This window comes from Oryx dammah, unplaced genomic scaffold (genome assembly GCF_014754425.2).
Source record: "Oryx dammah isolate SB20612 unplaced genomic scaffold, SCBI_Odam_1.1 HiC_scaffold_4, whole genome shotgun sequence".
Classification (NCBI taxonomy): domain Eukaryota; kingdom Metazoa; phylum Chordata; class Mammalia; order Artiodactyla; family Bovidae; genus Oryx; species Oryx dammah.
Window position 1 is genome coordinate 6,050,483 of NW_024070188.1, and position 22,221 is coordinate 6,072,703.

The 22,221-nt window shown below is 33.1% G+C and overlaps 1 protein-coding gene across 1 annotated transcript in view; it reads right to left on the reverse strand.

Annotated features, from left to right (window-relative positions):
* Window positions 1–599: 599 nt before the first annotated feature.
* LOC120862909 (pleckstrin homology domain interacting protein) overlaps window positions 600–22,221 on the reverse strand; it is a 124,433-nt gene continuing 102,811 nt past the window's right edge. The window contains exons 31-39 of the mRNA XM_040239072.1: window positions 19,569–19,694; window positions 16,316–16,385; window positions 15,924–15,977; window positions 15,532–15,681; window positions 12,228–12,380; window positions 11,468–11,631; window positions 10,751–11,010; window positions 9,994–10,191; window positions 600–6,094 (exon numbers count right to left, since the gene is read on the reverse strand). Of these exons, the coding sequence (XP_040095006.1) occupies window positions 5,457–6,094; window positions 9,994–10,191; window positions 10,751–11,010; window positions 11,468–11,631; window positions 12,228–12,380; window positions 15,532–15,681; window positions 15,924–15,977; window positions 16,316–16,385; window positions 19,569–19,694 (1,813 nt within the window). The 3' untranslated portion in view covers window positions 600–5,456. The remainder of the gene's footprint in view (window positions 6,095–9,993; window positions 10,192–10,750; window positions 11,011–11,467; window positions 11,632–12,227; window positions 12,381–15,531; window positions 15,682–15,923; window positions 15,978–16,315; window positions 16,386–19,568; window positions 19,695–22,221) is intronic.

Here is a 22,221-nt window from a genome sequence, read left to right on the forward strand (position 1 = left end):
ATCATTCTTCCATTTAATTTTCCTAGAAATTTCACTTCATATTTTTGAGAAAATACTTAAGTGAACTATTCCTTTGAAATATATCTCACATAAAAGTTTGAATACTGGATTTATACCTTGTATGGTAACTTATTCTTAGTAGCAAATCAATGTAATTGTCACAATGAAAAGCAAATACACTTCTAACTTTTGGGGTTTTTTGGAATTAAATTACATTAGGGGATCCACTGGAGAAGGAAATGGGAAGGTCACAAAGATTCAGATACGACTGAGAGACTTAACTCACTTTTCATTTTCATGCTTTGGAGAAGGAAATGGCAACCCACTCCAGTGTTCTTGCCTGGAGAATCCCAGGGACGGGGGAGCCTCGTGGGCTGCTGTCTATGGGGTCACACAGAGTCAGACACGACTGAAGAGACTCAGCAGCAGCAGTAGGGGACCCACAATCCTTTAATTAGCTAATATATTTTAACATTTTGCTAAGCAGACAAGGCATTGGGAACACTAATGCAACAGCATTTATGTAATACCTCTTGAAATTATGTACTGAGTGCTTTTCATGTTACAAAATAAAAATAAAGAAAGGAGGCTCTACAAAATAGCTTAGAAAAACAAGTTTTCTATTTATTTAAAAATAAGTTTGTAGTTACTACATTGCAGGGACAGGAATTCTTACACATACATTCTAGTTTGTATAAAAGGATTCAAAGAATTATGCTTCAAAACTAACATAGAAAGTGTCCACCTAACAGTAAAGAAAGGTCCAATCAATATGTACAAAAAGAAAGGGCACTGCTATTCTGGTGTGAGACTGCTGTTTATAACATGATACTTCAGGTTTCCAGAAAGAAAAACCAAAAACCTCAATAAAGCTAAATAATTAATTTTTTTTTAAAACTCTGTTACTTATTACATACAACAGATTTGCTTGTGTTTAACATTGTTTTCTGTACAAAATAAGCATTTTAATTTGAAAATGTGTCAGTTTCAACATTAACCCTCTAGGTCAGTTACTTTTCAAAAATTGAGCTACATTCTACACGTCTAAATATCATGTGACAGGATTTAACAGTTGTCTAAAAGATCTTTAAATAAGACCTCATCTTCTTGCAGTTTTAATATGGTCCAAAAATGTAACTTTGTATTTTGTCTCAATTTATAACCTTTCATTGTGATCAATCAACACAGCACAATCTTAAAAGTAACGAGCATGTGTACATCTGCATCATAGGTGTGTGTACTATTTATCATCTTAAACCTATTTTCTTAGCTCCTTAAACGTAGAAATTCAGAGCCACCCACTATTATGTATTTGGTTTGTGCCATATAAGGTTAATTTCCTGATGATTTTATCTGCATTAAAAAAGTATTTAAACACAGAGCTATCAAAACTAAAAATTATATATATATTTATAGCTCATAATATGTTCTAATTGTTTTATTACAGTGTGTACAAGGTTAATATCTGGAGCGTCAAAAGTGGTACTTACAGTCTTCTGACTCAATGTGACCTCTTCTTGGGTATTGTACATAGTACAAAATGACTTTCCATCTGGAGTGCTTAGCTCAGTATAATTAAGAACAAGAACAGCTTCTCAATAAATGTAATATTTAGTTCAAATCACTTGGAAACTTGGGACCTGAGAGGAACTGCAAGGAGGGAAATGAGGAAAAGGTATATTTTTCAATTTTAGTTGGAAAATAAATTGTCACCTAAATTTAACTAAACCACTTCTCAACCTGTTTTAAAACAAACTTAAAAAACTAAATATTGGATAATCCACAGAGCATAAAACTACTTCCCCTTTTGTGACTTTTAAAATCATGTATTTCCTGCATATAAAGAGGACACTTATAGCCCTTTTAACACTCAAGTATCTTGGTCCTTTCAACCTACTCAAAAATAAGTTTCAGGTGAACAATTCAGAATAACAATTTGTCTTCATTAGGTAGAAAATAGTCAAAATTGCTTCCAGTTGAAATCTGAGAGAGAGGTATATATGCATGTATAAAATGGAATGCTAGAATTAAACACTATAAATTGGAGAAGCTAATTTATATTACAAATCATTTATCAAAACATGTAAATAATGCTACTATCATTATAAGCTAAAAATGTTACCCGAATACTTTTGTTAAAATGTCTGATTAATCTACTGCATTGCAGATAAGGAAGAGTTTAAAATGTTAACATACATGCTACAAGGATCTTTTGTTGATCAGTGTATATTACATAACTCATGTCCAAGTGATACTAGATTCAGCCAAACTTCGCGTCTCAGATATGACCTAAGCAAGCTCACAAATACTCTGCACATTTATTCTAAATAAATTTAAAGAGGAAGATCATTTTGTTACAATACTATCAAATAGTCTTCAAATTTGTGATGTGCAAAAATAAAAACAATGAAAAAAAGGCCAAATCTTTAGTTCATGAATATATGCAGAAAATGGTCCAATGCCATAATAGTAGACTGAAAAGAATACAACTTTTTAAAAAAGTGAATGTCTACTGCCCAGAGGTATCGGACTGTAATCAGACTGTTTAATCTGCTCATCTACAACATTCTCTAATTTTATAACATTTCACTGGAACTCGAGAATGTTGGGGTCAAAGGAGAGAATAGTATTAGGGTTAGGTACTTAAAAATACAAAAACTGAATTTACATTTCTAAGACTGTAACCACAAGTTGTATTCTGAAACTTTGAATAAACTTAGTATTTATTGCTCACCTAAGACAACTGCCAACATTTCCTTTGACCTATAAACAGTATATACCTGGTATTAACTGACTCGAAGAGATTTTTCTAGTGGTCAAACAGAACAAGACTATGGTGATAAATTCCTCAATTCAACTTTTGCAGTGTATAGAAGCTAAATTATAAAACTATAAAATCTAACATATCTGGTTATTACTAATACATTTTAAGTGTTTCAATTACAAAGAAGCTGATCCAAGTCATTTTTGCCTAGGAAACCAGTGTCTAATAATATGCAAATAAGGTCCTAAGTATATAGTGTCTTCAGAATGTATTTAGAATAATACATTTCCGTCTTGCAGGTAAGATGGTAAATACTCGTTTTTTTTTGCTCAAGTGTGAGAACTAATACACCCTACTAGCAGTAAATTTCACTCTTAAGACTGTGTACGCTCTTCCCTTCTCTGTACACACCTTAAACTATACACATATTTTTTACAAAACTTGATTTTATAGCCTTATTTTCTAATACAATGCAGATACCATCAGGAAATTACATGTTTCAAATAGATTGCCTTCAAAAGCAACAAATTAATGACTTAATTTTCAAACATACACACTGTTATATTCCATAATGGTGTAACTGAGAGACTCGTTTCACTATACAACCAAGCCATCCATTTCTGCATTATGAAGAGTTTAACTACTGAACTTTAATTATATAGTTAAATATATTTGTTAGAAAAAAATAAATATACAAAAAACCTGAAAAATTTGAAATTATTTTCAACTGCAAAATCACAGCAATCCAGTTAAGATCTGGAAAATGGTTTACTTAATTTCACAGGAGGATTTCTGTACAAATTTAGTTACAAACAATCTAAAAAGCCCAAATGCATGACTTTCCATTCTTTTTCAAGACATAATCAACTGACAGCTAACATTTATCCCTACCAGAAATATTACAGAAATAATTATGTAATGTATTTTGCCAAGGTTCAATTAAAGACTTTATTTTTCTACACCAGGGCCATGCTGATACATATTTTCCCCATCCTCGCTTTTTAAAAATGTAGTATCTGAAAATTTTGGTTACATTTTTGTACCATACCAGTCCTCAGAAAATACTACATTCTTTAAACTTTTTAAAAAATGGACAATAATCTTTAAACAATAGAAATGGTATTTATGTTGGTTTTTAAGGTATAAAATAACTGTACCATAAACAAATAAATAACTGCTTTCCTTTTCCATAGCAGTACATATAGCAATACATTCTCCTAAGTCATATAGTTATCATTTACAATAGACAACTTAATTTTACTAATGATGCAAAAAATAATAGAATACAAGGCACAATCATTAAATGGAATTTTTCTTGGGTGTATACTGACATACCAGCGTGAAGGATACCGTAAAAAGTGCAGAAAAAACACAATGTGCAATGAGACCACTGTATAAAACATGATTGCATAAAAAGTGATTTGGCCTATTTTTAAACCTTTAATAATTGAAAATAACCAATCTTCCCCTTAAAATTAAACTATAAAGTATGACATTTTAAAATTATTTTTATTCTACCACTATCTAAAAAATCCTGATAAAAGAATTTATACCTGGGTAATAGCATATAAGTATGTGTTTGTATATATATTCAATTATACCCATTTGTCAATATATACACATACACACACAGACACATTTCTTTGTAAGTCATTTTAGCCTATTAGATATGTCTAAAGTTTAGAAATGACATTAATCCAGATTAACAAGTAAACATCAAATCCCATACCTTTTTCCTGTTATTTTCCTTGAATCCTTTAACCACTTAAAACATTTTCTCTAAAACATCTCTGTCAAAGGACCCACCAGTGCATTATTTTCTACTATTAGTACCAAAAAAAGATACATCTCAGCATAACTCTTTAATAACTTGCTCTTTAGAATAATATATAGCCTTTCCAATATTGAAAAAGTGTATGCTGTCCTGACAGTCAAAAACAGGCTTTCCACTGCACTGATTCTCAGTCTTTGGCACAATAAACAGAGATTGAGTGATTGACATAAGAATCAAGGTCTGAAAAATTAGACAGTCAAATGTTTTCCAATGTGGATATGTTTCCTTTTCATCAGTACATTTTTCTCTTAAGTTTGGCAGAAATGGAATACAGCAAAAGCCTCCTCTAGATTCTCTGTAGATGAACATTCTATAATTAAAATTAAACTTTTCAGGGTATCAAATGGTGGGAATTTTAAATTTATCTTTAGAGGAAACACAATTCTTAATTCACTGCTACTCTGGTTAACACCTGTCCTCCTAGGGGCAAGACTTCTGTATAAACAGAAATGTACCTGGCTTGGTCAAAAATAATTCATTTTAACATAAAATGCTCTATCACTAAGGAATATTATATGCTCCTTAAGAGTGTAGCAGAACTGTCTTTTCCAGAAATAAATTGGGAGTCCATTATAGAGCCTCAATTTCTTTTGCTTTGAACAGTAAATGAAATGAATGTTGAAATGCATAACCTATCTAAGGGCAATAAATAGCAAACATTTAAAATATATATGTATATATTTATATATATATATTCATTTAAAGAAGTGAAGCGTCTTGTAAGTTTGTTTGTTTTTGCAAATCAAATCATAACATTCCCATATCCGTCATAGCAGCAAGGAAGCAGAAGCCTTAGTTCTACACACTCCTTAACTGTACCTGCTTTATAGATTTTGAAGTAAAATATTTTGGTGCAAGTTACCACCCAATTAAATTAGCTTTTGCCTTTTCAGTCAACTTTCGGACTCGTCCTCTACTAGAGGTTCCAAAAGTCAAAGAAGTGTCTTCAAACAACAGCTGCCTTTGCTCCTCTTCAGAGTCATCCTCATTATAGAAGGCTGTCCTTCGACCTTGATTTCTAGTTCTCATGTGAGGTTCAGAGCCTTTAAGTTCCTCAAACTCCTCTTCCTCATCCATGGGATCATCTGTCTTTTTTCGGTTACTTCTCCTTAGCATTTTAACACTTGTAGGAACTATGAGGTCTGAGTCTAGTTTTTGTGTCTTCATCTTCCTTTTGGGTTTTCTGCCGCCACGACTCTTTTTCTGTAACAAATCCTCCTTTACAATATTAGTTTCAGATAGAAAACTGCAGGTTGAGGAAGGAACTACTTCATCCCTGATGGGATGCACGCTATTTTGCTCTGCATCCTCAGGCTTTGTGTACTGGAGCTTTTTGGGCTTCCGACCCCTCTTCTTGTGTGTAACTTCACCACTGCTGTTACTAACTTCCACCTTAGGTTTCCTCCCAGGTCCCCTCTTCACAAGCTTAGACGGCTGTCCTCCATGGCCGTTTACTTGAATGCTTCCAGGTACAAGAGCATTGTTCCTACAGTCTGCTGAAAGGCAACAACAGTGCACTTAATATACGAAATTGCTCTCTTATCTGACCCCCAAACTAGTCAGTAAGCCCACTGCTATACTTACACATCATAATATAATCCTAATCTCTTTTTTTTCTAGCTTGAGAAAAAGAACTGACAAAAAGCTAATAGTTTAATGATATTATTAATCTTCTATTTAAAACTCACAGAGGAGAAACATTGTTAATGAAGTCACTGATGACTTGAGAAGAGAGAAATGAAAATCAGCAAATAAATTACCTAATACTGCAAATTATGACAAAGCTAGAATTAGCCAAGTTTCTTACTCCTACTTACCTTTACTACACATTCTAATGTATGAGCATTGTTTTCATTATACAAAGTAACCCTGTTTACTCATATCGAACTTCACCCCAACAAAACATTTTAAGGTCTACTTCATTAACAGGATTTTCCTATATTCCTACTATCAAGTAGCTCAATTATGGAAAATAATCTTAGCATAAAATCTATGACCTTTATGCTTTGTAATCTGAATAAATAAGCGTTATCATCCCCTCTACTTTCCTCTAATCATTTTTGCTACTACAGATGGAAGTGGAAAAAGGGACTATCAAAACTGGAATGATTCTAATGCTTATTTAACCCTCGACTGGATGTGATGACCATGACCTCTCTGATGTCAGAGAAGAATTTATACTCTAAATATTTCTTTACATTCCTCATAAGTAAAAAAGGATCTCCTTTTCTACTAACTCCTACGCAAAAGGTTTGAGAATACATCTACTGGAATAATTTATACCAGCTGTCCTCCATAGACACTACTATGGCTCTGATACATCTATCTTTTTCACAAGAGTAGAAATAAATTACTCTTGCTCACAGGATTTTTAAAAGAGGGTTAAGAAAAACAGCTAAATGGCAGTTTTCGTCACGAGCTCTTTTTTTGGAACAGTCCTACCGCCTATGTCACTGAATGGCAAATGACTGACTTATCATCGTGAGCAATACTAGCTGCATATATCAGTCACACCCACTGTGTCACCATCATCGGGATTAAAATCCCATTATAACAAACTCCGTAATAAAGGCTATTATGCTTTATTTTAAAAAAATCTGAAGATCAAATTTTAGATTTGTAGGAACTGCAAATCATGAACTGCCTTTCTATGGTTAAAAAAAAAAAAATGCTTATTACACTTTCAGATGAAGAAAAAGATGACAAACATGCACTACCACTTTTTTTCTTCCAAAATTCTACACTTTGTGACATTAAAGAGAATGTTTCTTCATTTTTTTGTCCTGGGCTTCAATCATAGAGTGCTTTGTAAATTTCAAGAAGTAACTGTCTCAGAGGAGGAGCATCTGAGCCAAGAGCAGGGGAAGAAGGAAAAGCCCTCAAACCCTGACCCCACAGTACTAATAACTGTTTTTCAGATTAGTGGTTTTGCATAATAGGGGAGTGGTGAATGTGTGTGTGCATAAAGTAGTCAGGTATTTTCCAACAAATACCCTTAATTTGCCTTAGGATTCTTTAAGGTTCTGTGCTATCTTTCTGTTTGTTTTATATAGGACTACTGGCAAATAAATATCCAGTTAATATATCCTACAGAAGTTCTACAGACTGGCTTCAAGGACTCTAGGAGGTAAGGGGGTGGGATGGGATGTAGTAGGTAGGTGGGTGTGTATGTTAGTCGCTCATTGGTGTCTGACTCTTTGTGACTCTATGGACTGTAGCCCACCAGGCTCCTCTCTCCATAAGGTTCTCCAGGCAAAAATACTGGAGTGGGTTGCCATTCCCTTCTTCAGGGGATCTTCCCAACCCATGAATCAAACCCAGGTCTCCTGCCTTGCAGGTAGATTCTTTACCATCTGAGCTACCAGGGAAGCCCTTGAATTGGCCCAAACTTTGTGTAGATATGCCTATGTGCATTTTTTGGGGGGGAAAAACACTACAAGGTCTTCAAACTTGACAAAATACATTACCTAAAAAGGTTAAGAATCAATGCAGTTCTTTTAAAAAAGGAATTCAAGAGCTAAAAAGCTTTTGAAATCATTCATCTGGACCTGTACTATCCTGTGATGGTACTACCACTAACCATGTGGCTACTGAGCACTTGAAACGTAACTGCAATCGAGGAACTGAATTTTTAATTAAATTTGAATATTGAGGCAGTGTACATTTTGAAATACTGATTACACACTGAAATATTTTGGATATAATGGAGTAAAGAAAATACACTGTTAAAACTGGTAATTTCACCTGTTTGCTGTTGCTATATGTGGTTATAAGAACACATGTGGCTTGTATTGTATTTCAATTGTAGAGCACTGCTCTTGTTTCTAAATAGTTAATTCAAGTGCCAACAAAGTCGTCATTAATGAGTTATGTAATAGCTTATCGTATTTCTGTACTGTATTGGCATATGTAATACCCAAAACCTATCAATCGAATTGGCTACTGAACCTCCCCTATTGTAATGCTAGAACCAATTCTCTACATACATTTGATTTCTCCAGAATTCAGGACTAACAGAAGCAAGGCCAATATAAAACATTCAAAACTCTGAATTCAGTTCAGAAAGGAAGCTAATATAAAAATGTAAAACACTCACATATAAAGTCATTTGCTGATTTATTTAAACATTGTCTACTATATACTAAGTACAGGTAATTAAAACATGAGCAAACACGAGTTTAGATTCTACTGGAGATAGACAATGTAAAAAAGAATAACTCTATCAACATTATAAGGGCCACAAAGGCAATGAATAGGAAACCACCAGTAGGGGGAAAAAAATTCAAACAAAGGAAGAAATGACAAGAGTATTTAGGGACTTTCAAGTGGTTTAGGATGGCTGGGAGAGAAAAGAGAGAAAGAAAAGTAAGGACAGCTGTGATGTTAGGCAACATTGTTATACAAGACTCTTCACTACTTGACACAAACAACATTAAATTCTGATTCCATGTGTGACTTGAAGGAAGGGAAGGATCTTAATTCTGTGTGTGTGTGTGTCTTGTACACATGATGAGAAACGTCACTGAACGGTGGAAGATGGACCGAGTAAGGAAGAGGTGAGAACTGAGGCAGGGATAGCAGTTATGAGAGCATGACAATTTGTGGAAGTGAGAATGGAACAGAGGAAATGGATTTAGGAAATGTTAAGGAAACAAGAAAGAAACAAGCAGATTTGGTTGCTAAAGAGGCGGCTAGGATGACTCACTGATTTTAAGCTTATTTAGGTGGGTAGATCCCAAAATCATTAATCAAATGGGGTCGTTTCAGTACAAAAATTAAATTGTGAGAGGTTTCTTAGGGGAATACTGAAAAGGAAATGGTCTAGACATACTCTGGAAGTCATGACAAAAAACGCATATCCTTGAGCTGTCTGCTACCAAGAAGACCTAATTGTTTTAACATGTCATAAGTTGTATTTTATCAGTTACTTTCTCCATCCTTCAAACATAAAGGCTTTACAATGAAAATCTGCAGACAAAAGAATCTGGAAGAATTTAAGATTTAGGAATATGGATTATTTAAAGATGAATATGTTGAATTTTGTGATGGAAAAAACTTGAAAAAAAATTTTTTTAACTGCTATACTGGGTTTACTAAATTCAATTTATTTAAACGTTGGAGATACTTTTTTGGGTTCTGTAATAATTAAGTTAAAAACTATTAAATCTGTATCATTAAAAGCCTTTGATTTTAGAATATGATTTTATTTTTCATACAGCAAGTTTTTCTTGGCTTTTAAAATTTAATAATAATACCGTTTGCTTTTGGTATGAATCAAAAGATGTCTCAGTAAATTTATCAACTGATACAGAATATGTAACTTTTAAATGAGCGACCTAAAAAATGAATGTAAGTGTTATCTCCAATAGAATCATCATTTGTAAGTCTACGGTACCTTGCTCAATGACAGGTGATGACTCTGAGAGAGGGGGTGTCTTTGAGAGCACAGATGATTTCATTTTACGTTTGGCTGGCTTTTCCTTTTCCATGTTTTCTTTTGTAGAATTATTCCTAGTGCCATGACTAAAATTGGACTGACCAGGACTTGAAAGAGTATTCAAGGTTTTGGAATGTTTCACAGAATTCTCTAGAACTAAAACACACATACAGGAGATTACAAGCTAAGAGTTAAATTATTTAACCTTCAAACAAGCAAGAAGGTTAAGATTACTTCTAATGTGAATTGTGTGAATTAGCCAATAAAGACAAAACCTGGAGGATGCTTAAAGCTTCTGCAAGAAATCTACTTTCAAAAAGGGAAAAGGCTTACATAATAATTTCAGTCCTTTCAGAAGCTATCCAGTTACCAAAAGATTATCAAGGCAAGTGCTGGCAAACTGCTATCAAGTCTGGCTTCCAGGATTTAAACTTAGGCAGTTTGGATCAGATTTGCCATTTTCCCCACCATTTTAAGCATTATCTTATACTGACACTCCTAAACCTTACTCAGTATCTTTTGTCAATAAAACAAATTTTTTTTTAAAGTGCAAAAATGATAAAGAAAAGGAAAACTAATAATAAAGAAGAGTAAAATTCCAATGTCTGCTGGAATGTACTAAGTCTAATATATCCCATTTGGCAAAATAAGTACTTAAATTTAAAAATGCATTATATATATACACTTCCGTTTAGAAACTGTAGGTGATTCTTACTTGTTTTCCCCGGCACTGCAGATGTGTTAGCTTTTGAAAGAAAAGTCTTTGCTGCTGAAGAAGTAGATGGTTGCTCAGTGGTAACTGGATCTACCACCACTCGATTGCTTCTGGTTCGAACTACAGAACTGGATTCCGTTTTACCATTTATCTGAGCAGTATTGTGCCTTGGTGGTATTGACCGTGTAGGTGCAGAGAATGGAGAGGTAGTAATATCTGACTTCAGCTGGGGTTTTAAGATCCTCTTTTTCCTTTCAGGGCTGTAAATAAAATAGTATCATTAGTCATTCTTATAATTCTGTGGGGATGAATAAAATAGTTTTATAATACTGCTGGATTCAATATTTGTACTGTTATGAAATATGTTAAAATATGAGATTTGTAGTGGATTTCATATGGTTGTGAGCCTTTGAAAAGTGAATATTTAGTGAAGGATTGCTGTAAATGCTATAGTTATATGACAGAAAGCATGATGCCATCACTATCCTAAAAATGCTGTTTAACTGTACAGATTTAGCAGTTTGAATTTAAGCACTTACACTAGTATAGCTTTAGTTAAAAGATTAAAAATCCTCCACATCATAGGAACTTGCATGTCAAATATATCATTCTGCAATATAGGGAATAGTAAAGGAAGTATTAAAAAACACCAAGTTCTATCACTTAGATGACAAAGTTATATAGATCAGCTGATGATATTTAAAAGAAATCAAATACCTTGACGCGGCACTACTGGAAACAGAGGTGCTTCTGTTTCGTTTCCTCCTCCTTTTTGTTATTGTATTTCTTTTATGAAAACGAAGGGCAGATTTATAATCTGATAAAACTGAACTAATGTGTTCTTCAAAAAAAGCAGATAAGCGCAGACTCATGCTGTAAATCTGTAAAGAAAAATAACTGTTCAAACATTCTGGAGAGAAAATGGCTGTTCAGAAAACATTAACATATAAATTTAAATACTTTTCTAGCAAAAATTTTTTAGAATTTAAAAGGTTGCTTTTTCTCAATCTCTTTTGACAAACACTAAAGCTGAAGCATTATTAAAATTATTTTTTTATTTAGCATTATGACAAATTATTTCCATATTTGGCCAAAAAAAGTTTTACTCATTTATAGTTTTACTCATTTTTTTTCAATTATATGAGCATTATACAGAAAAAAATGCTCCTTTCCAGAAAGCAGAACATAGCTGAAAAAGTTAAGCACATATACCTCTAACACATATCAGGACAGTATCTATTCAACTACACGATCTTCAAGAAAAGTAACATTCCTAAACATTAAATGACATTAGAGTTTTTCACAAAAGGAATAAAATAGAAAGATGTGAATTCTTCTTTCCAGTAGGTTAAGAACCTAATAGAAGTTTGTCAACTTAGCTCTAAATTTTAATTAAACATAGGGTTTAGTTACTTAACATACTTTTCTACTAATTTCATTTAATTTAGACAGAAAAAAAGGCAATTAAATTATATACCCTTGATCTTTTGCTTGGTGTATATGCTTTGGAATTACTAAAAATAAGTCTGACATCTTTACATAACTCCATTGGTGACTCATAATTCCCAGCCTCCAAAGTCTCTCTAACGGTAGCAAAATCCATTGGAGTGTCAATGATGTCTCTGTAGTCCTAAGAGAAGGAAAACAGGTCATATTATTAACAGTAATGATGATGCATTATTTCTCATAAGAGAGATTCACAAACAATTTCTGTGATGACTGCAACTACTAGAACTATTAACAATCATTTCTTATTTCCCTCTTCAAGGTTTCTTTTTTCCCAAGTCATTTTTTATTTTTTCATGTCCCTTTACCTTTTATTGCACAAGATTTCTCTCATTCAAGAACTTATAAGTTCTGCTTTTTTTTTTGCCTTCAGAAACAGGTAAAGCATCGAGTTGTGTTGGGAAAAGGAGATTAAAACAGTACTGAAAAACTCAGTTCTAAAACTACAAGTTTGATGTAAAAAAAAACAAAACTTTATGCTACACATAAACTCTTAAGGCTGCTTATTCACTGAAACATAATTGTATCTTTAAAACTGACATACAAACAATAAAAACAATGACAATATAACATCACATTAACGTGAAGGGCTTACTTCTGCTAACTTCAACTTCAGTAATACAATTAATACAATTGGGAACGTTGCACAAATCAAGAATTATGAATGTAAACATCTGTCAAAGCCTTTACACTTCATTTTATGGAGGAAAGTGCAATCACTCAATCTCCCCTACTCAACTGTATATAAAATAAAGCAACAAATTAGAAGTAATAGAAACAGACAAATGAAACGACAAAACAGCAACAAACTAGTATAAAATGACCTGAATACGGTTATCTTTTAAGAGGAATAAATAATACTACACCTTTTCCATAGCCCCAGAATATGTAATTGTATTTTTTGAAACATAGTAACTTGACTCTAACCCATGAAGTTTAATTTATGATCAAATATGTTTGATCATAAAGCAAACAGTAGAACTGCCTTTTACCAACAGGGACAGTTTTCTTTTTTTTACAATCTGCAATGCCTTTTATTTTCCTTTCTTGTCTTAACTGCACTGGCTACAATTTGCTGTACTATGTTAAATAGCGGTGGTGAGAAAAACAATGGATATTTTTGCATCACTCACAATCTTATCTTGGGGGAAAGCATTCATTTTTTCATGTTTAAGCATAAGGTTAGCTGTAGGTTTTTTAACAGATGTTTTTTATCAAGTTATGAAGTTTCCTTTTATTTCTAGTTTTCTTAAGAGTTTGTTTTTTCTTGTTTTCTTACATTATGTAGGTCTAGTTGATATCCATTCATCATAGGGCCAACTATACTAATTATCTTACTTTCTGTATTCTTGATACTCTTTTGACACTTGGGGGGGCATACAGGCCTAAGGAGAGACTGCCTCTTCGAGGACTAGGCAATCCTTAGAAATAGCAAAGGGTTGTGCTAGGAATATATCTTTCATATGCAAACTGACCATGTCCTTAAGCAATCCTCACACACCAACCAGTATTTCCTCTGCCCTGAGTCATCCTGGGTCAGGAATTAATATTAAGACAACTAGAGACCACTCTCCTACCCCAAAGTCCACTGGAGTAATTCAAACTAGCCCATCTTAAGCTGGTGACTAGGCCCAGCCTTGCCTCTCATGGAAATCTCTGGCCTAAGGCTTTGGCCTAAGGTTTTCCTTTCCTCCTATCTTCTGCAACCTGACTAAAACCTTATGCTTGCCCTGAGCCTTAAGTGGCATCTGGTGAACCCCTCTCTGGGACATGCAAGTATAATAAATTTCTTCCTTACAAGACTCATTCTCATTTCCTCCCACGGCCACAACGATTACAGCGTACCATACCCAACGTGTACATTCTTAAAACAAACGCGCTCTGAATTTTGTCAAATGCCTTTTCTGCATTGATATAATGTCATTTTCCCCTTAGTAATTAATTACAATGATTGATTTTTAAATACTGAACCAGCCCTTATATCCCCGGGAAAAAAACCCATTTAGGGTACAAAACCATTTTTATATACTGTGAATTCTATTTGCTGATATTTTATTAGGAATTTTTGCATTTTCTTTAGTACTGTTTTTGACACCAGGATAATAAATGGCTTCATAGAATGAGTACAGAAGCATTCCTTATCTTGAGAAAGTGCAGAATTTGTGTTAATTCTTTAAACATCTGGCAGAATTTTTCAGTGAGGACACCTGGGCTTAGAGATTATGAAATACATATTTGGGCTTGCAAGAAACAAAGGGAAATCCACAGGCTCCAAAAATAAAGAGAAATGAAAACCAGAGGACTACAGCATTAGCTTATTTCTTCTAAGAGGTTTTCAGATGTCAGGGTTTGAATTAGTCTCATTTATCACATTGTTGGAATTAAAGATTTATCTTCGACATTTAAGATTACATGTTTCTTGATTTTTAAATGGTAAGAAAAGTCGTTTTATGGTATCTATCAATGAAATTTCTCTATTTTCACCATTGCAAATTAGAATACATACATAACAAAACTTATTATAAAGCCACAACAGATAACACAACCAGGTCATGATCTCTCATAAAAAATTTAATTTTCATTTGAAACCATGAATGTCATCTGAACCATACCATCTTTAATAACTGAAACAAGAATACAAAAATTACTCAAAATTAAATTTAGATTGCTAAGACTGCAACCAAAAAATAAATACTTATAACATGTTTACTCAAACTTTCTACCATGAATTCCATAAAAATCATAAATTGGCATAACCTACATATACAATAACACCACTTTACATTTACATAGAGTTTTAATTTAAAATCTATTTTAGTGTTTAATAATAGGTAGTAATAATAGTCTCATTCCATTTCTATAACTCTGTAATAATGATTTAGAGATTTTTATTAATCTCAGAGATTATAATTATTAATAATAAGTATTACTGCTTCCTAGACAATTTCCATAATAAATCCATAAAATGAGAATGGAAGAGGATATGGTAAAAATATACCAGATATAAAAACTAAGTGACTTGCTCAAAACTGCAGAACTGGTAAGAGGCGGAGCTGGGACAATAACTCAGTTCTTTGGAGTCTTAGTCCAGGGCTACTTCTGTTTTACCACACTGTTCAATTTAGATGCTCTACATAATCAGATGGATAATGGGAACATGTTTCAAATAAGAAGTAAATAAACTATAATCATAAAAATAAATAGTAAACTGTCATGTGTAAGATACATATATATACACAAAAATCAAAGTGGCAAGTATTTTCAGAAATACTTACTGGATATTCAAGAAGATCTACTGGCTGGCGGAAAGGCTCAGAATCTTCACATTGAAATATGAGATTTAACAACTCTTGACACTGTTTCTTCCATGCTTGAATATCGTAAGACTGTGCTCTGTTACGTAATCTTCTTCTAGGCTGATGGTCCTAAATTAAATGTTCAAATATATCAATAAAATAACATATAATACAATTTTCATTTTTAATTTTGGATAACTAGGTAATAATAGAGTAATTCAATTCATCCAGTTCTGAAATCCATGCATTTTTGTGATGGAAGCTGATTTAGAAGTAATACTTAATCTATCTTTGAAACTACTAAAAGTAAAAAAATTGCTCAGTACATTTTAATTCATATAAAATACTTTGCTAAAACAAAAATTTATTACCTTCCTTTTCCGGGTAGAAGTTCCTGGCACATCAGCATCTTCTTTCTCTTCTTCCTTTGAAGCAAGAATTTATCAGATTAATAAAATATTCAAGGTTCCACTATATTCTACAGTGTTTTAATAGCAATTATCTCCTTTATATTTTGGAAAACCCATAGTATATATGATACTGTAACATTTAAGTGACTCATTTTAAAACGTCTCCCTCCATCCACTGTTTAAAACAATTTTAACTGAAACAATTCTGACTCTTTTTTTTTTTTTTAAGTTAACTGATAGCATTAGGCAAAAAAAAATTTCATAATAGCAGTTGTCTGAAAACTACTATGTGTAAATTTCTTTTTATATGTAGGACACAACCAATGTAGTAATCGTAATGAAATATTAAATACCTCAGAGTCAGACAAAACTTTCTTCTTCATTGAATTGTAGAGTGGAATTATGTTATAACAAGTCTGATCCCTAAATAACAAAGAAATGTTAGTATACAAGGTTGGAGTCATGAGATTTTTGTCCTTTAAACTTGTTACTAAAACCAGATTTTAAGATAAAACTTTTGAGCTGAAGACTTTCTTCATCAGTTAACTCCAAAACCCTATGCACACACATCTGCCCCTGCCCCTCCCCGCCCCTCCACTTGAAGCCTCCACCCTGGCCCATTTCATCACACCAAGCCCAATTCCCATCTCAGGATTTGCTCAGGTCACTGCTGCACCTAGAATACCTTCGCCCCTTCTTCAGTCAATAAGAGATAGCTAGTTTACCTCCTGTCTTCTGTTCCCTCTTCCTTTTATTCTTAAGCATAGGGATTCCCTAAAATTTTGTCCTTATACCTTTTGCCCAGATCATCTTATATATCTGCAGTTTTTCTGTGTTCAGTTCAGTTGCTCAGTCATGTCTAACTCTTTGCAACCCCATGAATCGCAGCACGCCAGGCCTCCCTGTCCATCACCAACTCCCGGAGTTCACGACTCACATCCATCGGGTCAGTGATGCCATCCAGCCATCTCATCCTCTGTCGTCCCCTTCTCCTCCTGCCCCCAATCCCTCCCAGCATCAGAGTCTTTTCCAGTGAGTCAACTCTTTGCGTGAGGTGGCCAGAGTACTAGAGTTTCAGCTTTAGCATCATTCCTTCCAAAGAACTCCAAATTCCTATAACTTGGTTTGACTCTTCAGGTGATTCCTACCACCATCTAAAATTCCAACGTCTACATCCAATTGTCATTTCCACTCTCCCTTTTCAACTTTTTTTCATTCACACAGTAATGAATGGTTTTTCCTATCTCCTCCTTTGCCACCTCCTTATATACCCAATCACCGGTCAAGTTATGTGATTCCACCTTCAAAATCTCTTGACATCTGCCTGCTTCTCACTTTCATAAATTAAGTTTCCATCACTTCTTACTTGGTCAGCTATCGAAGTCAATCTGCAGTCAAATTAGTATTTTTTAAGGCAATTTACATCATGTTATTTTCATGTTAAAATAATTTCAATAGTTCTTCTCTGTCTCTTCCCCATCAGTTAATATTAGACACTGCATTTAAATTAGTATTTTTAAGGCACAGCATGCCTCATGCTATTTTCATGCACAAATATTTTCAATAGCCTCTTGCTTCCTATGCTCCTATTTTAAATATAGTTTGTTAGATCAGCATTTTACGGTCCAAACTCAAGTTTAGCACTTCTACCACTATTACTTCTGCTCATGTAGTCTCTACTTCACCTGATTTCAATTTACTCAATTCCCTTAACAAATCTTTATTTCTCTCCCTCTTGCCATTCCCCATCCCTGGAAGTTCTTTGTTTGCTCTCATCTAACTTTTGAATCACTACCTACCTTGTCCATACATCTTAACATATTTCTCCCTGTGCCTGAAATCCCACTCTCATAGCCCAAAGTGACCCTATCCTTCATCTAAACATTCACACAAACTCTTTTTACTTTTTCCCTGTATTACAGTTAGTCACAGATTTATCTACCCTATAAAGCTGTATTAAAAGGGTAATTATGTATTTCTTTCTATCTCTAAGTATCTATTACAACACTTTGTATGTATCTATTACTTGAAATTTGGCCAAATAACTCAATTAAAAAGTAGTTACCAAAATTTCAAGACATACAAAACATCTTGAAAAGTACTACCAGCTGAAAGTGGTTTTCAACAAATTATATACCATTAAAAAACTGTATATATCTAAAACCACTTTTAGATATATACAACATAATGCACTATTATTTTAATCTATTTCCATAAGGCATTTCAAAATAACTATTTGAAAGAAATACAGTTTCAAAGCCTATTCCAAACATAAAAATAATGGCTTCATCTAAATTAATTTGCTAATATATCAATTTATCATGTGATTCTACTGATCCCTATTTCTTTGGAAAAGTAGATGTCCATAACATATATAATAAAATGCAAAATTAAAAATTTTAGTTAAGATACTATAAATTTTATAACCAAGTTATATAAACAGTTTTCTGAGGATGGATAAATTTTTATTATCTCAATTATCAACTTTACTGAAAATCAGCAAAATCCTAGCAACAGCAGCCCTGGAACTACTTACTACTTGAAAGGCAAAGCATTTCCTTAGAGAATAAGGTAGAGGAAGGGCATTAAGCTTACTGTACTTGTTTCTTTGGTGGTTTCTCATATTGGAATTACCTACATTCCTTAGCAAAACAAACAAAAACAAACCCACCTAACACCAAGAAAAGGGACCCTATGATTATGCTGAGTAATGAGAATGAAGCTGAATATGTTTAAATAAACAGCCTCAATAATCCCTTTATATAAAAATGGAAGTTGATAGCAGGAGAGTATTGAAACTTAAATTATAAAATACCCTATTCTATTAATGAGAAAAAAATTATCAAATATAAATAACCTTAATACGAATTCAGAGGTGTATTTTATACAAAACGTATGATCCACTCCTCTGGCTTCAATTTAGAAGACACAACTCAATCTATGAATACATAAAATCCATAAGACAAGGAAATAAAAACCCTACTGTCTTAAGAAGTATAGCTATCACTCTCGGTATGGGATTAATTAATGAGGAAATAAACTTCACTTTGAAACAAAAAGTCTTGAATGTTAAGTTCAGTTTCCTGCTGACCTATTTGAATACTTTTTCATCCACCTGACAGGGATAATACAATATTAAGGTGAAAGGTTCTCAAATAAAATGGCAGACACTCATTTACTGTGAAAATCAAACAAGTTAACCTCTGAAAGATTTAATTTTCTTAATTATAAATTACAGACAATGACCTCTCCCAGCTGTTAGATTTTTTATTTGACTTAGAAGAGCTTATTTAGCTAAAACATTGCATGTTCAATAAAAGCTTGCTATTATCCAACATTGGATTTAGAGAAACATCCATGTTTTCTTATGTAAATCAGAACACAACTGTAATACAATCTCTATGATTTCATAACTATTATCAGCCAATGAACTTACATACGTTTCCTATTTTGAGAGGACCTGTGGTTTTTTCACAGCACATATTTGTGTAGTATGACAAGGCGTATAATAAAAAATGATTGTATTCTATGTTTTGACATTTTACATTTTAAAATACCACCATTAATTATTACAGTAATATAATAAAGTGTGGAAAAATAACTCACTTTATAAAATGTAGAAGAAGATCAGTCACAAATTTAGCAGATTTCACAATAGGGCTTCCAGGCTCATTAAATGTTCGTGTATTATGCTCTATATATCGAACTTCCCACATTAGGGAAGAAACTCGCCTTTAAACAAACAAAATGCAGAAGTCTTATTAGCCTCTTTAGAATAAACTTAGAAATACATAAACACATTTTAAAACCAAGACATTCTGACTTTTTAATTGCAGTCTTAAATCAATTATAAAACTCACACCTTAAAAAACTGTTAAAAAAAAAAAAAACAACTGAACCTCAGTTGTGTCACAGGGTAAAAAAAAAAGTAGCAATATTATGTATTGGCATAGAAAATGTCTGGATTAGACACATTAGACTATCAACACGGCCTTCATTTAGGGAGAGAGACTATAAGGAGAGCATGAGAAGAGAAACAGTGGAGTTTTAGTTTTCCCTTTATATATTCTTTTTATGTATGGCGTCAATTTTAATAATAAACATATCTAACTTTTTCATAAAAAGGGAAACAACCAATTCCAATCTAATTCTATTGCTAGTAATCAAGTAACATTTAAAAGTGAAAAGCTAACTAATAGCCTGCTTAAGGGACACAAAAATATAAAAACTTAGTTTTTATATTTACTAAGTATACTAAGAAATCTATCTAAATGAAGAAAAAAAATTTTTTTACACAAAATTAATGATACAGTTGATCCTTGAACAATGCAGCACTGACCCTCCTCAAAGTCTAAAATCTGAGTACAACGTTAGAATTGGCTTTCCCTATCCAAGGTTCTGCATCCATGCATTATGTAGTGCTACAGGTATTATTGAGAAGGGTGTGGCAACCCACTCCAGTATTCTTGCCTAGAGAATTTCATGGACAGAAGAGCCTGGCAGGCTACAGTCTATGTGGTCGCAAAGAGTCAAGACACAACTGAGTGACTAAGCACAGTACAGGTATTACTGGAAAAATATCCATGTGTAAGTGGATCTATGCAATTCAAATCCATGCTATTTGTGAGTCAACTGTACTAAAATTTTGGAGTTTTATTCTATTTCAGTTTTAACTAAAGAAAAATCCAAAGGTTACTTTTAGAGTATCAACCAACTTAAAATGACATGGAAGAAAATACTCAAAAAACCTTATTGATGTGTAAACAGAAAGCAATTATATGGAATTTTAAAAACTACATATATAGAAGCATACAGAAAAGCTTCTGTAAGTTTCCAATAGCATCTGCATGGCTCATTCTAATCAAAGAATCACAGGCCATTTTCAAGGTACCCTATAGAAACTGTGTGTAAAGTAAGGCATGAGGATTTAATATCAGTAGGACAAACTGATAGTGGTTTAAGACTGAACTAGAAATGCCAAAGAGGCACTGTAACTGTAGGAAGTCTGAAGCCAATGAACAGAAGAAGCAAAAGAGCCTAAACAGTGAAACAGCTCATGATGGCTTCATTATTATGAATTAAGAACATAACTCACATCTATAACTACATTATCTGGTTAAAAATCAGGTCATTTCTAATTTAAGTAAGGACTCTGTTTCAAAAGTTCTTTTCCTCAACTGATTACTGCTTCTGCTGCTGATAACTCACTTCAGTCGGGTCCAACTCTGTGTGATCCCACAGACAGCAGCCCACCAGGCTTTCCTGTCCCTGGGATTCTCCAGACAAGAACAACTGATTACTAAGCTAGGGTAAAGCCAAAAAGCCTAATTAAGCTGCAATGTAAAGAGTACACCTTAGCAGTTCTTATGCTGAACAGAATTTCTATGAGAAAGTACATTTTTAACAATGGTTGGAGATGGAAGAAATTTATCTTTCTAAATGTAGTCCAACTATTAGAGTGTAGAAAACAATTTACATAAAAAATATGAATACAAAATATGATGGAAAATTTCCTTAAGTTAAATAGTAACTTAAGTAAATAGCAGTATAAATAACTGCAGTAATATAAAACAGGTCACAAAAATTAAGTTTTAATGCAGTATTAGTTAAATTGAAATGCTATTGGCCTGCTAAGCTAATGTCACTAAGAAAGATGAAAAGCTAAAAGAATTATTTCATTTATATCAAAAAAATGAACTTTATTTTTGTTAAGACATGTTAGCCAATAAACCTACAGAGTTCTAATCTGATTAGAACTCAATGTTTATCAAAACTGCTTAACCAGCAGATGCAAATTAAATGAAATTACATCTTTTAAAAACTCTAGTTATATTTCAAACTAAGCTACAATAAACTAGCCCAAATTTTCCTAATTTCACTTTTAAGCAGTATTCATAAGCTAAATTAATAAGAGAACAATTTTCAATATTATTCTACGAAAAATCCATGAACAAATATCTCAATGTGCTATCTAGGAGAAAATAAAATATGCTGGATTACTTCATAAAATACAGTATGAAGAGAGTGACCATCAATTCATATTTCTAAGTGTGGTCCACAAACCAGCAGCACCAGCATCGCTGGGGACTCGTTAGAAAGGCAGTAGCTCAGGTCTACTCTAAACCTACTACCAGATTCTGCATTTTACAAGATCCCACTGTTAAATGGGATGTGCATTAAACTTTGAGAAACACTGCTGCAGAGGATCAGTAAATGGCTGAAAGAATCATTTAGCTTTCCTTTGGCAGTAGCTACAGCA